Source organism: Micromesistius poutassou (genome assembly GCF_964030765.1).
Source record: "Micromesistius poutassou genome assembly, chromosome: 6".
Classification (NCBI taxonomy): domain Eukaryota; kingdom Metazoa; phylum Chordata; class Actinopteri; order Gadiformes; family Gadidae; genus Micromesistius; species Micromesistius poutassou.
This window is the reverse complement of record NC_140276.1, coordinates 4,903,699-4,920,730: the sequence shown is the minus strand read 5'-3', so window position 1 is coordinate 4,920,730 and position 17,032 is coordinate 4,903,699. Positions and strand designations below refer to the sequence as shown.

The following is a 17,032-nucleotide window of genomic DNA, read 5'->3' as shown; positions in this document are numbered from 1 at the left end:
GCATGTCCAAAAAAAGATGCGCGTGCGCATGTCAAAAAAAGATGCGCGCGCAGATCCAAAAAAAAGATGCGCGTGCGCATGTCCAAAAAAAAGATGCGCGCGCAGATCCAAAAAAAAGATGCGTGCGCAGGTCCAAAAAAAGATGCGCGTGCGCATGTCCAAAAAAAAGATGCGCGCGCAGGACCAAAAAAAAACTTTTGTGCGCAGGTCCAATTTTTTTTTATAAATTTTTTTTAAATATAATTTTTTTTATATAATTTTTTTTTTATATAATTTTTTTTTTTTATAATTTTTTTTATATAATTTTTTTTCATAATTTTTTTTTATATACATTTTTTTTTATATAATTTTTTTTATATAACTTTTTTTTTTTATATAATTTTTTTTAATATCTTTTTTTAATATAATTTTTTGTTATATTTTTTTAATATGACTCCCACGTAATTCGATTTATACATTTCAGAGCTGCCAACTTGCACGGTTTCACCGTGTGACACACGTTTTTGCCTGCTGACACACGCCACACACGTCCCCCCCCGTCAATCCCGATCGTCGGTCCGTCCGTTACCCCCGTCAACAATCACCGATCGCCCCCCCCCCTCCCCACAGTCAACATTTACACCCACGGACCCTGCTATAAGGTATGCATTACAAGATTCTATAGAATCTCACGCCAGTAATGTAATACATTACTGAACTGGTCGTAGGAGACCATTCGGGATAGGCTACGTCTAAACGTAGGAGTCTTTGTAGCGCGTTAAGACTGGACGTTATTGGGAAACCGGGCCCAAAGCTCTTCTGACTGCGCAGATTCCACAAGATGGATCATATCTGAAGCTGACTGGTTCCACGTTAAACACACAACATAAAGCATGTCAAATGTAAGTAACATAATTAATATACCTTTCCCATATCTGACCCAACTCTATCTCTGGGACTTGCTGGTGGTTGACTGGTGTGCATTTACAGTTATGGTCAACATTATGACAGCCTCTTAACTCGCTTCAGTAAAGATATAAGACTATACAAGCTATAGTTATAGTAGGCACACAAAATGTTACATATGCGTGTCCAGAAAAACGTGAGATTTCAAAACAGTTAAATCTGACAGACAGATAAACGGCCATCATTGGATCAAATCAATATTTAATATCACGTCCATCAATCATGAAAAACAAATTTAAAAGCTACTGAATAGTAAAAAAAAACTAAGCATGGAGTTTAGTGAGTTGAAGAATTACTTCCAACGTGAATGATTCCTCTGCTTGGTCCTCCATTCGAGAACTTGATTAGCAGAATATAACCACAAGGTGTTACAGTAGACTGTTTTATAGGCCTATTACAAGAATAAGCAGACTGTAAAGCACTGAAAGCTACCAGCTTATATCAGAGGCACAATGGTAGTCTCCTATACTATATTCAATCTCCAAGTTGGAACTTGCAAACGCACAGCATGAAAGTAAATGAGAGACCAAAGTCTATAGGCTTGACAGATTTACAAGCCAAAAACTTTTTTATTTGAACAGAGGTTGAGCAGACTCATAAGGAAATTAAGGTAAAACATTAACAATCGGTTCCTTTGACAGCCACTTATCAATATCAATTTTGGTTAACTCGCCTTCACTTGACTTAACATCATGGAAGTAAATAAACCAACCCACTTAGAAGACCATGAAGAAACATCTCGACATTTATTCTGAACCTGCCTTCCATTCATCTTTGAGGTTTCTGCTACTGCAGTGTTTCAACCAGCTGTGTGTTGTGTTGTGTGTGTTCATATAAACCAACAGAATTCAGGCTGACAAGACCAACAGCTCAGCTCTGTAGCGGTAACCGTGTCGCTCTACTGCTTGCGTTTCCCTTTCCTCTGTTTGATGGTGAAGAGGTTTTCGTTGGCGGGGTACATGTCTGCGCCGCCGCCTTTAGATGACCTCTTCTTCTTCCCACCGGCCCTCTTCCCCTTCTCCTTCCCCGCCCGCCGTACAGCTGCTGCGGGGTGTAGGACTCGCACTTGAAGGGCGACGTGCGCGGCTCCGTCGCTGCCGCTCCCCAGTTCAGCCGGTTGGGGTTCTTCTTGTTCCTGCTCTTCTTCGCCGCCTTCTCTTCCCCGCCCCGGAAGCACTCCTCCTCGTAGAACGTGCGTTTCTGTGGTGTGGCGGCGCCGGCGGTGGAGGAGGAGGAGGAGGGCGGAGCCTTGGTGGCGGGGACGTCACGCTTGGTGGACATCTTGGTCTTGAAGACGACGGCCGGCCAGCGGGGCGTGGGTGTGGGTGGGGGTGGAGCTGGAGCCGGGCGTGGGGACCCTGGCGGAGGAGGGGCGGGTGTTGGCGTTCTCCTGCTGCCGGTGGTGGTTCTTCTTCTTGTAGTCGTGGTAGTGGCTGGTCCTCTGCCCCTTCTTCGGTGGTCCCGGGGCGGTGGGGGGGGTTTGGGTGTGGTGCCGAGCAGGCCGGCTTCCTCAAGTTCTGGATGGGGGGAATAGTAAATAAAATCACAACGTTATTCAGTGGCATTCTGAAACTAGTGGGGTCAGGGTGCTGTGTGTCAGAGGAGAAGAGAGAGACAGAGCTTACCTTTGACCTTCCACTTCACCCTGTGCTCCCTCTGGTATGATATGTCAGAGGGAGCACAGTATTTCTCAATATTTGAGAAATACTGAAAGCATGAGCACTGAATGTATTCAATAAATATTATATTCCCCCAAAAAAGAAACACATGCAAACAAACAAAATAAAAAATAAATGATTAATAAATAAAAGACCTGCTCAATACATGTTGCCAACTCCTGCTCCTGCTCTCTTCCATGTGTCATGGGCTCTAGCCGTCTTCTCTTCCTACGTAGAAATGTCAAAGGGGTGACATTAGCAAGATGCTTTTCATGTAGGGGGGTTTGACGGTACACATGGTTTGGTTCATATTTTGGTTTAAGAGTCCATTTGGTACAGGAAAACAAAGTGTTATTATTGTTGACAAAATCCTCTTGCTGGGGACTAATACAAACTACAGGACCTTTCCTGTTCCTATAAGCGCCCCCCCCCACAGAAACACATCGTAGTTATCCATAGTTGTTCATACCTTTGGTGTTCAATGTTGTCTAACAGAAGCTGGCACCACCATCTCCTTATATGTGGCATATCATGCTAGTAGATGAAGAAAGATGTCTTTGTAGTTTCAATCCTAAAATCTGTACATTAAAATTTTCAGATTTAAATTGCTGACCTGAGTGAAGTCGAAGGTCCAGTCCAGTGCCATGTACAGTGCATACTGTAATCCATATTATAAACAACGGTTAACATTCTTTTCATATATCTCTCCTTTTCTCTTGGCACCTGCTTATGTTATTATGTTTGATGCCGAGGTGCACAATCCCATCACTTACCATTAGCATGAACACGCCACAGTCCACGCTGCCTGCTTGTTCTGGAATATTCTGATAAAAAAGCCAGAAGTTATTGACAACTCAATTATATTTAATACAATTACATTTCTTAGTACTATTCCAATGCATAGCACATTTCACAAGGCATATATAAATCCATCACCTTGTTTGAAACAAATGGCCAGGATCCTGGCACTATCTTTGCTGCAATGGTGCTATTAAAGACAAAAGGATAGCATGGTGAAATACACTATTAAAGACCTCACATGATTTTGATGTGACGTGACATTTGTGGTCAACATTTTAAGCCATTTAAGCTTGCTTAATTAATTGGCTTCAACAGTGGAGCAGGTGTGCATAGTATGACTCCAGATTGTGCTACCTTGATCACCACAAATGTAATGAACACATCACCAGAAGGCTTTTTTGAACACAGCAGAACCAACATTGAACGGTTGATAACATAATTAACTCTACAGGCTTCTTTAGAACACAGCAAAAGCAACATTGAACGGTTGCCAACATTCTTAACTCTACTAGGAACATTGAACGGTTCCTAAACATAACAATATGAATAATAACAATATAACACCATGCAAAACACAAAAACAAACTGAATATTAATTTACGGGAACAATGAACGGTTCCTCAATATTAGACTGAAACATGAACATGGATAAATAATGCCAGTCTCCATAGCAACTAAGCTTGGAGCAATCAAGACGTATCCTCTTAAATTTAGGCTTCAGGACCTGTAAAATATACAATTTTCAAGTAAAGGTTGAATCTGCATTGTACTACTGCAAATGTACATTACAGCTTCACTGTAATGGCTTTTTCATAACTTTTAAGTGAACATATGTGACAAAGCAGATTATTTTACATGACATAGATTACACTTCTCATGACAATGTGTGGCTGGAATTTAAAAACTAAAAGTAGATATACAATATTTGAAAAGTTTCTTATACATTCTTATAAAAAACTCTGACATGATGCCTGTTAAACTTACACCTAGTATTCAGTGTCCTGGTTTCCATACAGGAAAAAGGATGCCGTCTCTAGATGCTGCATCTACCTGCATCATTCGAATGACAACAATAAGAGCTTGTAGTTTCAATGTGAAGATATTTTTAGATACGCAACCATAGTACGAGATACTGTCACTATGTACAGGGTTAACAAACTTAAGCCGTACACAACACATGCATAGAACTTACTGGCAGCGAGAGAAACGGGTCGACATTGAGAGGTCTCCAAGTGGGGATAACATCCACAGCATGAACATCCTTTCCCTGTAAATCACAGAACACCAGTTTAAATTATTTGGGTTTACATAAAATAAATAAGCACTATCAATGATAGAAAGTTGTACCTTGAAATGATACAAAAAATATCCATACACACCTTTTGCCTGGCAATCTTGATGACCAGTGATAAACAACAGTTGACGATCTGTAATAAAACAACAGAATGTTTTATGGATTGCAAAGACATTTTACTAAACAATTCAAATATTTGGGTGATTAAAAGTGTACTTACTGTTGCCTCCACTTCTCTGTCCAATCCCAGGGACAGGAAGTCCAGCCTTTTTAAAACTGTGGTGCCCACTTTACAAATCGCCTGTGTCATCCAACACATCATCAAGCTTTAAAATGACAGTCAGTTAAGTACTTACTACTACAGTATATCATACTTGACAGCAAAAAACAAACGACAATAGAAAACCTCTTTAGAACTCAATTATATGAAGAAAATACTTCACTTTGTTTAATGTGGGCCATATTAGGCCTATTAGAACTAAATCAAGAAAAATAAAAAAATACATTTACCCATGTCAATTGTCCTTTGTCCATTTCATGCTCCGTTACTTCCCTTCTTGCACATATGTGGTATATGTGCTTCATTCCACAACAGTGTTGATTGCAAACCTCAAAACCTCCTGCAATATGGTCAGAGAAGCCCAATTTCAGAAATGACAGGAGCATAATAAACAATGTGTAGCAATTTGTAATTTGTACCATAGCATGTCTTTCCAGCAACTGACTTAGTAACAGGGATGCAAACAGATCTATGGTCAAAAAAGAGAGAGATTTTCGAAGCCCGCGCCCCCGCAGCAAATATCAAATAATGACATTTCCACCAACCTCTGCCATCCCCGGCCCACCCTATACACAGACAAAGTGCAAACTGAAATTCTTAAAATGAAAATCCACAAAACGTTAATTTTGTTTAACTAGTCTTCAACACACACACACACACACACACACACACACACACACACACACACACACACACACACACACACACACACACACACACACACACACACACACACACACACACACACACACACACACACACACACACCTCCATTGGCAATCCGATTGCACATTGGAATCAGGAGTACTACACTTTCCCTGATCTTTTCGGCTGCTGAGGCCTGATTCTGGCTGGTAGCTGGTAAAGGATTGTCCTTACAGAGGAGCTGGGCCACACTTTGGGTAGATACGATGGAGGCCACTCTCTGTGTGTGTATTGTGCTCTGGCAGTGTTCCAACAGGGCATGCAGCCCTCTGGAACCATAATTTATCTCTTTAACGCAGAGAGTGCATTTAGCATATCCCTTTTTTTCAATTTTTAAAAAAAAGTCTGATAGTTTGAAATTGCGTTTGACTGCCTTGACCTCAATTGCAGTTTCAACTTTTAGCCAAGGCCACTTCCAACTGGTTTTACATCCTTTATCCACTTATTGCACAGTAAGTGCCCCACTCTCATCAAATTCTCTCATTCTGCAAATGAAGAGTTGAATATTTTAGCCATACTGTAGCATAACGCGGGACATCTGATCACCCTAGACTTTCTGTATCATAACGGAGAGCAAAGTAGTTCACTCAGCCCCCTTTCCTCAATGTGCCCTGCGCCACCTTCAGCAATCTATTTGACTCAATTAAAATGTATTCAATGATTTTAGTATCCTTAAAAAAGCAGTGCCGCCTGTTGATAAGATAAGCCCACTCCAGTGTTTCCCACACATAGGCCAATGTGTGGCGCTGCGCCACAGATTGAACAACGAGCGCCACAAATTGATTCCGCTTTTCTCATTTATTTTTACTTTAACACGATTTTTAAATGTAACTCCGCCAGCCCGTAATCGCGCCCCCGTAATGCTGCCAGTCCGACATGTTCCCATTCCGACAGTCCTGTGCGCGTATGCAAATTAGCCATGTGCGCCAAACAGAAGAAGGGCCCTGTCCTGCGCCCGGCGCAATTGACTTTCTACACCGACGCATGTGTCGTTGCTAGTTTGCACCCGGCGCAAAGCTGATTTTCCCCCGCAGCAACCAGGCACCACTACACTGGCATGTTAAATATTATGATGTCAAAGATTATTCATACGTGTGAAACTGCATAGAAATAGCGTGTGGATTGTGGAAACATTTTTTTTCCCTGCATGAATGAACATGAATGAAGTATAGTAGGCTATGCCATCCGTTAAAATAATAATAATAATAATAACAATAATACATTCGAGCAAAGTATATTCCAGGCTTCCAAAACAAAATCTAGTTTTAGGGTAAATGATTGGTTAAGTTATTTGGGAAAGAACAGCTGATACAGCGGTAAGTTGTAGCCTACTTTTAAATCAATGCATCTGCAAACACCGTACAGCAAACACATATGTTCTTGACCCAGACATCGTGTACAAGCCCATTACTTTTAGGATTGATGAGTATTTGATCGTGAGAAAAAACATAGTTTTACCGCGAGTGAGTATTTAATAGAATGAATGAATGCGGGTGATGCTTGGTGCGCGTGTGTGTGCGCGCCCATCTGTCTAAACACACGCAAATTAAACACGTAAGTGTATGAGAAGGAAATCGAGTCAGTCGACCTGCGATAAGCAGCTGATTCTGAACGGACTCGTCTTCGAGATGGACGTGTTCTAACGCATTTTTAATCAATGAAATGTTAACACAACAGTATATATCTGACCATTTAATTTTCGAAATTTTAGGTGAAGCCGAGCTTCCCTTGCAGTAGAGAAGTCGCCACTACGAAAGAATGCAATGTATCCAACTAGCGGGATCTAAACAAACTAAGCTCCAGCGAATTACTACAATGCAGAAGTAGTGGAGAATGGCGAAACACAGCAACTCTAGCCTACTCTCAACCAAAATAAAAATAATCGCCGCCCGGTGCAGCAGTGTGAACTGCCCCGTTTTTAGAACGTCTCAGCCCGTCTCGTCGCAAGGAGTTGCGAGTTGCAAGCAGTTGCGTCGCAAATCTTTGGTCTGAACTGGGCTTTAGCATTATAAGCAGTGGCGGTTTTAGGCACAGGCGAAAAACGAGACACACGAGAAAGAAAATGATCCGCATTTTCTATTATCGATAATACCCCCCCCTCCCCCCCTCCGTGATTGGTAGATCATCTACCAAATAAGTAAATGCATAGATACAGTCTATGAGAAAACAGTAAATCAGAACGCTGCGCACGCGAAGCCAGTTGTTTCGGCAGGGCGCGCGCACCTGTATCTCGCGCTGCAAGGATTTTCACATAGTCTGACCCTGGAGTTTGGCGCCGCGTCTGAGGGTCTGATTATAATTTCATCAACAGTAATTCTGTATTGCATCTACCGTTGATGCAATACAGAATTACTGTTGATGAAATTATAATCAGACCCTCAGACCCTCCCAGACCCCCCCCCCCCCAAAAAAAAACAACAAAAAAACTCATCGGATCTACACGATTCACACAAGTCACCCAAACAGCCGTGAAAAAATCGGCAGCCGCCGAAAAGCGCGCTGTTTGCATCCCTGTGTATTGCATCTACCGTTGATGCAATACAGAATTACTGTTGATGAAATTATAATCAGACCCTCAGACCCTCCCAGAACCCCCCCCCCCCCCCCAAAAAACAACAAAAAAACTCATCGGATCAACACGATTCACACAAGTCACCCAAACAGCCGTGAAAAAAGCGGCAGCAGCCGAAAAGCGCGCTGTTTGCATCCCTGTAGTAAATAATGTTACAAGTTGTACAACATTATATTTTAGTGCATTAGATAGTGTAGTATTAGGTGCTACATTTTTGTACTGTGATGATCTCTGGAATACCTGTTGTGGTTGTAGCTGGAGCTTCCACTGCTATTGTTGCACTCATGCCAGAAGCTTCTACGTTAATTGTAGGGGCTACGTTGACAGCAGGGGTCGGTGGTGGGATGATGGCAGCGGCCTGGTTCGTACCGGTGGTCGGTGGTGGGACGATGGCAGCGGCCTGGTTCGTACCGGTGGTCGGTGGTGGGATGATGGCAGCGGCCTGGTTCGTACCGGTGGTCGGTGGTGGGATGATGGCAGCGGCCTGGTTCGTACCGGTGGTCGGTGGTGGGATGATGGCAGCGGCCTGGTTCGTACCGGTGGTCAGTGGTGGGATGATGGCAGTGGCCTGGTTCGCAGGGGGTGCCACGGATTGTGTCACAACAGAGGCTGCTGCAGTGTTTACAGACTGGGCAGCTGTGCAAGATGCAGCAGTGGCTGCTGATGCTGTCAGCAGGCAAGGGAAACAATTAAGATTATGACATTTGACATTCTAAACAGTACGTGTTAACCAAAACAAACAATTACTGCTAGGAATTTCCATACATTGGATTAATAAAGCCTTTTTATTGCAGGAGATGGCTTTACAAGACAATACCAGTTTGAAATCCGAATGTCACAACTATACTGTGCACGTACATACCTAAAACCGTCTGCCCACTGGAGTTCAACTGGATTTGCAGTGCACTCCCCAATGTTTTCTTCATGTTCTCTTTTGTTTTGGCATTGCATCTGTTGTTGTAGTGGTGCAAAATGTTCTTCATTAAAAAAATATGGGACGATAGACTCATCATGTCTAAGAAGTGGTTGTTCTTCCTCAATCCACTGAAGAGCTGCTCGGCACACTGGCTATTGGCCCAGCCACGTAACTCAGGCACAAGCTCTACCTTGCGCAGAACATCCTTTGGGTCTTTGGTGTTCCTCATGAAAGCGGTCATAAAGAGCATAATGCTCTGATGACCCTGTAATAGGGTGGCCATTTTCATCAGGTACTGGCTTCTTTGAAGTTAGCCAAGGCAAGCTGACTTTCACTTTCTTTGCAGAGGCCAATCTGATGTTGTCATCAGTAGGATCCAGCAGTCTCCCCTCATGAGGGCTAAAGGGCGAGGACTATGGCTCTCTTATGTTTGTATGTATGTGTTGCCAGTCCCCTTGCAAAATCATACAAGGTCACATTGGGGAAATGCTTCATTGATAGCAGCAGATCAGCACAATCTCTTGGGCTCTCAGCCCTTAGGTTGAATTTAACTCCATAAACAACAGCACAAGGGCATGTGACCACAGCACATCCACCTGGTAAAAGAAAGTTATCGTACCCGCTATGAGTAACCATTACAATGAAATGTAGTGAAGTCTGAAAGTTATTACTGATGCAAACACTTTTGAATATAAATCAACTCACCAGAAGCCCCCCAGACCTTTGCAAACACTTTGTCATATGCTGACCGGTTCTGCATTTCTTTGCGGAGCCTCATAATAAGGTCCATCCTGGAGCCCTTGGAGTCTATGCCACACCCCTTGCAGAGACTTCGCACAGCTTCCACCTATGATGTTGAATAGCAAATATTACAGCCCTGATAGATTTAACAATGAGAAAAACCATACAAATACTCCACAGTGTGCAAATACCTTCAGTTCCAGAATCTCGTCAGTGAGCCGGTCCTCTGTAATTAAGAGGTCGGATTCTTCAACTGGGTTCCTTGGTGTGTGGATTTTGCAGTGTTCTGTGACACCACACTGGAGCCTCTTGTGTGGGGACCAATCCATGGTGCCCAGTTATGGTAACTGGGCCGTACCACAAACGGATTCTGCTTGTAACCTGCAGGAACATTTCAGAAGAAGAGTACAGAATATGTTACTCTCATTGCAGCACCTGTAGGATTTTCATTCATGTCACTCAAAACATATTTTGGATGTTGTCAAATTCTGGTTCTGGATGTAGTTCATACCAGTGGCGGCTGGTGGTTTTTTAAGTGAGGAAGGGAGGACTGCGCGCTTGGTTGCCATTGGCCTGCTTGCACTGTTTGTGGCGTATGGTGGCATAAGAATGTGAGACTCAAATTGTTTCAGGGTGTTTTGGTGAACTACAAAATAGCAGGGAGGGATAATTATGTGAATAAAATTGATACAAAGCCACTAGTGGCAGCATTGTAATTTGAAAGCTGGTGGGCAGCATTTATTACTGTTATTTTTTAAGGCAATTAATGTGGATACTCTGCTATTTGGTTTCATTTACTTACTCAATACTTAACCTAAAATTACAGCCAGGGCATCAAAATGAACAAGAACATTTTTATGTGATTCCAAACATTTGAACAAGAGAGAAAGATGGCAAAAAGATACCTCAAAGAGCTTTTCAGAGAACTTAGTAGGGGTAAATCACTCTTCCCTGAATGGCTGGAAATCAGAGGATCTAGGTCCCTAACCCCCAGGCCTATTAGTCTTGTGTCTACTCTGCCTGCTCAGTTGAAGTACAATAGCTTAGGCTTCAGAATTTAGACCTGTCACAGTGAAGACCTAAAGAATAGAATACCAGTAAGTAGCTGTGTGTGTGACTTACCCTGTATAACTACTACACTTTAAGGACAGAGGGTGAGACGCCCCTACTTCAGAGAAGAAAAACTCCACAATAAAAGCAATAGTGTAAAAGTTGAAAAATGAGTGGTTATTTATTATACTAGTTTTCTTATGCTAAGTAAAATAGAAAAGTAAATGAAAAATAGAAATAAACATATATATATATAAAATGTAAAGCATAGAGGAATAGCTTCCCTATCAACCTGTAACCACCATATAATGTTCAAAACCTACATCAACATCCACTTCACCAGAGTGGCTCAATAACACTTTCACGGTTTGGCTTAACAACACTATCACTATTACACAACAGTAACAAGTATGTAAATTGTAACTTCAGAAACGGTTTTGCACCATACACATAATAACACTCAATAACAATATGTCCACTCTCGGTTCAATGTTCCTTTTGGTTCGGATTGTCCACGTTACGTGTGTGCCGACCGTTCACCAATTAGACATGTCCATCACGAGTGCGTTGCTGTCCGAATGATAGCCATGTGTGGCAGCAGGGTAGCCTATTTACTCACCCACCGCACCGTGCATCAATGGCGGGAGAGGGACAGAGCAGGAGCCACAGACACGTCCCGGTCTGTAGCAGTGAACTGGCTGGCTCTTCGTTCTTTGGCGTGACAAGCTTCCAACGTTGGCGACGGGCTAGTAATATAACTGAATAGTCAACACTTTGCACTACCTAGCGAGGACGGTCGCCTCGCACTACGCGAACTATACTTGTTAATAATACGACCCCGGATGAATCTTCAGCGCTGATGGCGTGGAGTCTTCCGCTCCTCCACATGCCACTCCAGCCGTAACTGTTCCGTAGCTCAGATTAAAACATGTCGCACACGCAATAACTAAGAGCTAAACTGTTATTCAACTGATCTATCATACCGAAATCTTCGTCAGCATGGGACCTCGCCGAGCGCCGCCATCTTCTTCGTTCTTCCTCACCAACTCTCTCAAGTCCCCCTCTCTCAAGTATATTGCGAGAATAGGTTACTTGGACTCCGCTAATTGCCAAACGTGACTTTATTTAGCCTAATGACTGATATTGAAAAGTAACAACATGGAATTAATGTTAAATCTGAATTAAAATAACATGTCCTTATTTAGGTAGCACACACATATTAAGAATGCCTTCGGCAGAATTCAAATGAGCCATTTTAATCTAGATTAATCTAGATTAATTCCAAGATTAATCTAGATTAAAAAAAAATAATATGCCCACCACTATATATATATAAAACCAGGATGTAAATATGTATAAGGTCTGAAAAATATGAAAAAGCAATAATAATGATTATTACTACTTAATACGTGACAAATGAGTCTATTTAAATAAAGGCTAGTCACCTCCCAAATAAAGTTGCGAAAGCACGGCGTGTCTGTTTTTGTTGTATTGCTCTTTACTTACCACTGCATTAATTTTGTTATTATACAGGCCAGAGGATAATCCACCAAAAATATATATTTTTAAATTTTATTCATGTAGCCTAGTTAAGAGAGAGAACGGTAAATAAACTTGAAGGATTTTTACATTGGATAGCCAGTGGCATTATTGTCATGACAACAGAGCAATAAAGTCAAGGTAAATCAACTCTTTCTACCAGTCAGACTCATCACAGGTCGCAACACTATATATAACCTTTAACGTTCACCCAAAGTAACATATTAAGTAGCCTTAATCAAGTAAATAAGTTGATGAATATATAAATGAATCATTACATGCATACATGAATCACAGCGCTCTATAATAATTCCAGTGTTGGCGCCCATTGGCAATTTATTCACAATCAGTTGTGGGAAAGTGGCAGAAAAAGACTGTATAACAGTTGTTATACAGCTGTTAATTATTTAGGCTATTTGTTTATTTATTTAGTTTGGCTCTCCTTAAATTAAATTCACGCTTCAAAACGCACGACTTTTACTTCTAAAGCGAGCTTTACTTTGAAGGCGAGCTGTCTCTGTTTCCGGCTCTCGACTTCCTTGTTCAAATGTCATTTTACAACTTGGTTTAATGAAACAAGCTGACGCTTTGGCGCGCTGAATTGCATTGCACGTCTCGGACAATGAAATTAGGCAATACCCCCTAAACTGGCCTGTTTCATTATACAACGTGAACAACTGTAAATTAATTATACTCACGGACCATTCAGGCCTCCGTCAGCCTTCAGTCGTTAAAGTCTGTCATTGTAAGGAAAAAAACGAATTAGGGATTTGATTCAAAGGGTTATTATTTCCGTGCCCTCAGCAGTATTTTATTGGGAAAATTTGTAGAAATATTCATTGTTAAATGCTTTGGTATATACCACAGAAGGCTCTTATCACAAATTAAGTCTAAGACGTGTCATTTAAATTAATGAATAGCATTTATTGTCTATCACTTTCTGCAACCAAAAAAAACAAAACATGAACAACATCTTGAGACATGTTTTGTTTGTTATTTGTTATTTGTCATTTTTGATTTTGCAATTCATTACAAAAATGTTATAGCCTTCCTGGTTGCAATGAACAGGAGAAGATTCATTCCTATTAAAGTTATGTACATTGTTGCTCTATTACATATTCATAAGTTCACAAATAAATACCAATATGCTGTTGCTTTCATAAAGTAATTTGAACTGAATCTATCCACTATTCTGAGCTCATAAAGTTCAAGTTGTAAGAATTATTCTTGTGCATTTTCCTTTCTCTTCCTACTCTTTTATTTGTTGTCCTGTGTATATACTGTTTATCGCAACACAATTATTTTAAATAATTTAATAAATAAAAATGTAAAAGTCTATTCCATGGAGTGTATGGTGTGACCCTGTGGTCTGACCAAATGCGTTGCTTTCACCGGTTCACCTCTCACTTCCTTTTACATTGTGATTCGGGGTTGCCGCCAGCCATTGGTCCATCGAGCTGCTCTTCCGCCCCTCGACTAGCGTCAAGACCGAGTCGCCCAATCACAGCTCAAGCGCCAGCCTCTCGAACAGCTGACGAGTGACCGGCAATCGAGGCTATCCATTGGTCGAACAAATGGCGTTCTTTGACGTATGTCAATTCTATTGGTTTAGGAGAAAATGTTACCTTTGGTGCTGAGCGGGCTTCGTTTGTTCGCAGATACTGCATAAACTTCAGGCATCGACTTTAGGTAAGTAGTTAAAATGATTGTGTAATACCGGTAATGTAGTTTATTAAAATGATATAATTATGCACGTAGTTCATGTCTGCCTATATGTCTAAAGGGAAATGTAAGAACCTTTATATTATGCAGGTGTACCTGAAAAGTCCGGATAGTGTACTTTCTACACATCTGCTCACTTTGACATCTCATAATGGCCACACGCGTTCGACCGGTATGTTAACACTATCCCACTCCAATACTACAATTCAAAGTACCTGGGCCTACTCTGTTTTACCCTGTTTATCGTGTATACGTGTGTACTTCACAGAGCAGTAAGCGTTGTGCAGTCATAGGTGGCTCCGGGTTCCTTGGCCGACACCTGGTGGAGAAGCTTCTGGAGCGGGGCTACTCCGTGGCTGTATTCGATATCCGCCAGAGTTACGAACTGCCTGGTGTCACCTTCTATCAAGGAGACCTCTGCGACAAAGAGGCAGGTTTTCCCACTTTTGTGCGATGCTTGGATCACATGTGCCATGTCGTATGTCATGTTCGCCACTGCATTCTACAGAGAGCTCGGGTGACAGGTGTCATTGGCGTCAATTAGGTGTCAATTAATGAAGGACAGATTATTCACAGTGTATCTACCCTCCCCCTCCGCTGTGCCCTGTTTGTCTATGTCCCAGGCCCTCCTGCCCGCTCTGAAAGACGTGCCCCTGGTATTTCACTGTGCCTCCCCAGCTCCGGCCAGTGACGACCGGGCTCTGTTCCAGCGGGTCAATGTCCAGGGCACGCGCACTGTGATCCAGGCCTGCACTGAGTTGGGAGTCCAGGTGAGACCATATGTTGGCACCGTAAAAATATGTATTTTGTTGCCCTGTATTAGAAAAGTACCTTTCACCTGCAAGTCAAAAAGAATGAATGAGATCAGATCCCATAAGATAGTACTTTATTAAGCCCAGAAGTTAAATACTTCTCGGCGCCAGGGCTGGTTTTTATTAACCATTTATGTACTACGTATTTTTATTCTCCCAGAAACTGGTTTTGACAAGCAGCGCCAGTGTTGTATATGAGGGCGCAGACATAAAGAATGGGACAGAAGATATTCCGTACGCCGCAAAGCCTATGGACTACTACACAGAGACCAAGATTCAGCAGGAGAAGGTCAGAGGCGATCACTGTAAACCATGAATGGTGCTTTGCGAAAAAAAAATCATTCAATCAATGGTGTGTATTTGTGTTTATGAAACAGTTCCATTTCTCTGAGCAGTGGTTGTGTTTTTGTTGTAGTTGGTCCTACAGGCATGTGACAAAGAAGGGGGCCTACTCACTGTCGCTATCCGGCCTCATGGCATCTTTGGGCCCCGGGACCCACAGCTGGTGCCCATCCTGGTGGACACTGCTCGCAGGGGGAAGATGAAGTTCATCATTGGGTAAGGGGGGGGGGGGTGGCATGGATGAGCCCATAAACACAATTTCATTCCTCAGGCCATGATCCTCTTCTGTTGATCGCACCTACTGGTTGTGTGTTCTATCTCTCTCTGTCTGTGTCTGTGTCTCTGTCTCAATCACATTAGCTGTCCATCTCCTTTCCTGTGTCCTTTGTCTGTGTCTTTCGGTCTCCTTCTCACTCTTTTTCACTCTTTGTCTCCCTGTCTCTCTCCCCCAGTGATGGAACCAATCTGGTCGATTTTACCTTTGTGGAGAATGTAGTTCACGGCCACATCCTGGCAGCGGAGCACCTGAGACCAGAGTCGCCCTTGTGTGGGAAGGTGAGTGAGCATCGAAACATGAAGGTGTAGGCACATTCTTCCTTTAAGTCGTGAATTGGACCGTCTCTTTATATTTCTCAGTAACAGGCTGATGAATGTTCATCACTATATATCGTACATAAAACATATTTTTATGTTTATGTAGATATGTATGTGCACAAACACACACACACACACTGGTGTCTGGGCCCAGTTAACACAAATGTAACTTTTTTTTGTTTCAGCCTTACCACATTACAAACGACGAGCCCATCCGGTTCTGGGACTTCATGTCCAAGGTGCTGGTGGGGCTGGGCTACGCCGCGCCGCGCTACCACCTCCCCTACATGCTGGTGTACGGCCTGGCCATGCTGCTCTGGCTGCTGGCCTTGCTCCTGCGCCCCCTGGTGTCCTTCAAGCCCACCTTCACGCCCATGAGGGTGGCCCTGGCAGGCACCCACCACTACTACAGCTGCGAGGGCGCCAAGCGGGACATGGGCTACAAGCCGCTGGTCAGCCTGACGGAGGGCATCGCCCGAACGGTGGGGAGCTACCCTCACCTCAGACACGGCGCCCCCTAGTGGTGGCTCGGTTTGGGTTGGGGTCTGATGAGTGGTGATGTTGTGGACGTACACGCCCACATGGGTTGACGATGCTGTAAAAACTGTAAATTCCCCCAAAAAGATTTAAAAGTGTTTGTTGAGCTGGAGAGTTTAATTGTTTGATTGTTTGAGAGCTAAGTTGTTTCATTGTTTAGTTTGTTCTCTTTTTGTGTCTATATCATGAATGACCTCATAGCACTGAGTGCCACTGTGTCTTGTGGTTGTGTGACCAGCAGATGGCAGCAATCAGCCCCAGACAGTTTTTTGTGTGACAAGTACACGTCAATCTTGGCACAAATGATTGATGCCACTATTGTCTGCCTTATAACAATTCACATATTCAATCCATACATTCACTTATGTGACATTGGATTGAATAATATGGCATGTATTATTTCATTGGACAGAGCTGTTGTAAACGTTTTATGTGAAAGATGTATGCAAAATGCTGATCACCTCTGCTGATGATCGTCATGGAATAAAATGAGGGGTTGGGCCAATAAAAATGCTACTATCAGA

General features: G+C 42.6%; 2 protein-coding genes across 2 annotated transcripts; one reads left to right on the top strand and one right to left on the bottom strand.

The window, feature by feature from the left end:
• Positions 1-1,815: 1,815 nt before the first annotated feature.
• LOC311344763 (uncharacterized protein) lies at positions 1,816-4,980 on the bottom strand (the record flags this gene model as incomplete). Its single annotated transcript, XM_084469108.1, has 10 exons — positions 4,919-4,980; positions 4,784-4,831; positions 4,597-4,671; positions 4,389-4,454; positions 3,540-3,591; positions 3,377-3,427; positions 3,217-3,261; positions 3,073-3,137; positions 2,759-2,831; positions 1,816-2,462 (listed from the first exon to the last, which is right to left on the bottom strand). Exon 10 carries the CDS (start codon positions 2,224-2,226, stop codon positions 1,816-1,818), a length of 411 nt encoding a protein of 136 aa, XP_084325234.1. The 5' UTR covers positions 2,227-2,462; positions 2,759-2,831; positions 3,073-3,137; positions 3,217-3,261; positions 3,377-3,427; positions 3,540-3,591; positions 4,389-4,454; positions 4,597-4,671; positions 4,784-4,831; positions 4,919-4,980.
• Positions 4,981-14,116: 9,136 nt separating this feature from the next.
• Positions 14,117-17,032, top strand: nsdhl (NAD(P) dependent 3-beta-hydroxysteroid dehydrogenase NSDHL). The gene is made up of 8 exons (XM_084469333.1): positions 14,117-14,190; positions 14,314-14,395; positions 14,492-14,653; positions 14,847-14,993; positions 15,196-15,324; positions 15,451-15,593; positions 15,830-15,932; positions 16,157-17,032. Exons 2-8 carry the CDS (start codon positions 14,375-14,377, stop codon positions 16,490-16,492), a joined length of 1,041 nt encoding a protein of 346 aa, XP_084325459.1. The 5' UTR covers positions 14,117-14,190; positions 14,314-14,374; the 3' UTR covers positions 16,493-17,032.

Coding starts and splice junctions, on each gene's coding strand:
- nsdhl (XM_084469333.1), top strand. CDS start 14,375: ATGGCCACACGCGTTCGACCG. Junction 14,994..15,195: donor GCACTGAGTTGGGAGTCCAG/GTGAGACCATAT, acceptor TTATTCTCCCAG/AAACTGGTTTTGACAAGCAG. Junction 15,933..16,156: donor AGTCGCCCTTGTGTGGGAAG/GTGAGTGAGCAT, acceptor TTTTTGTTTCAG/CCTTACCACATTACAAACGA.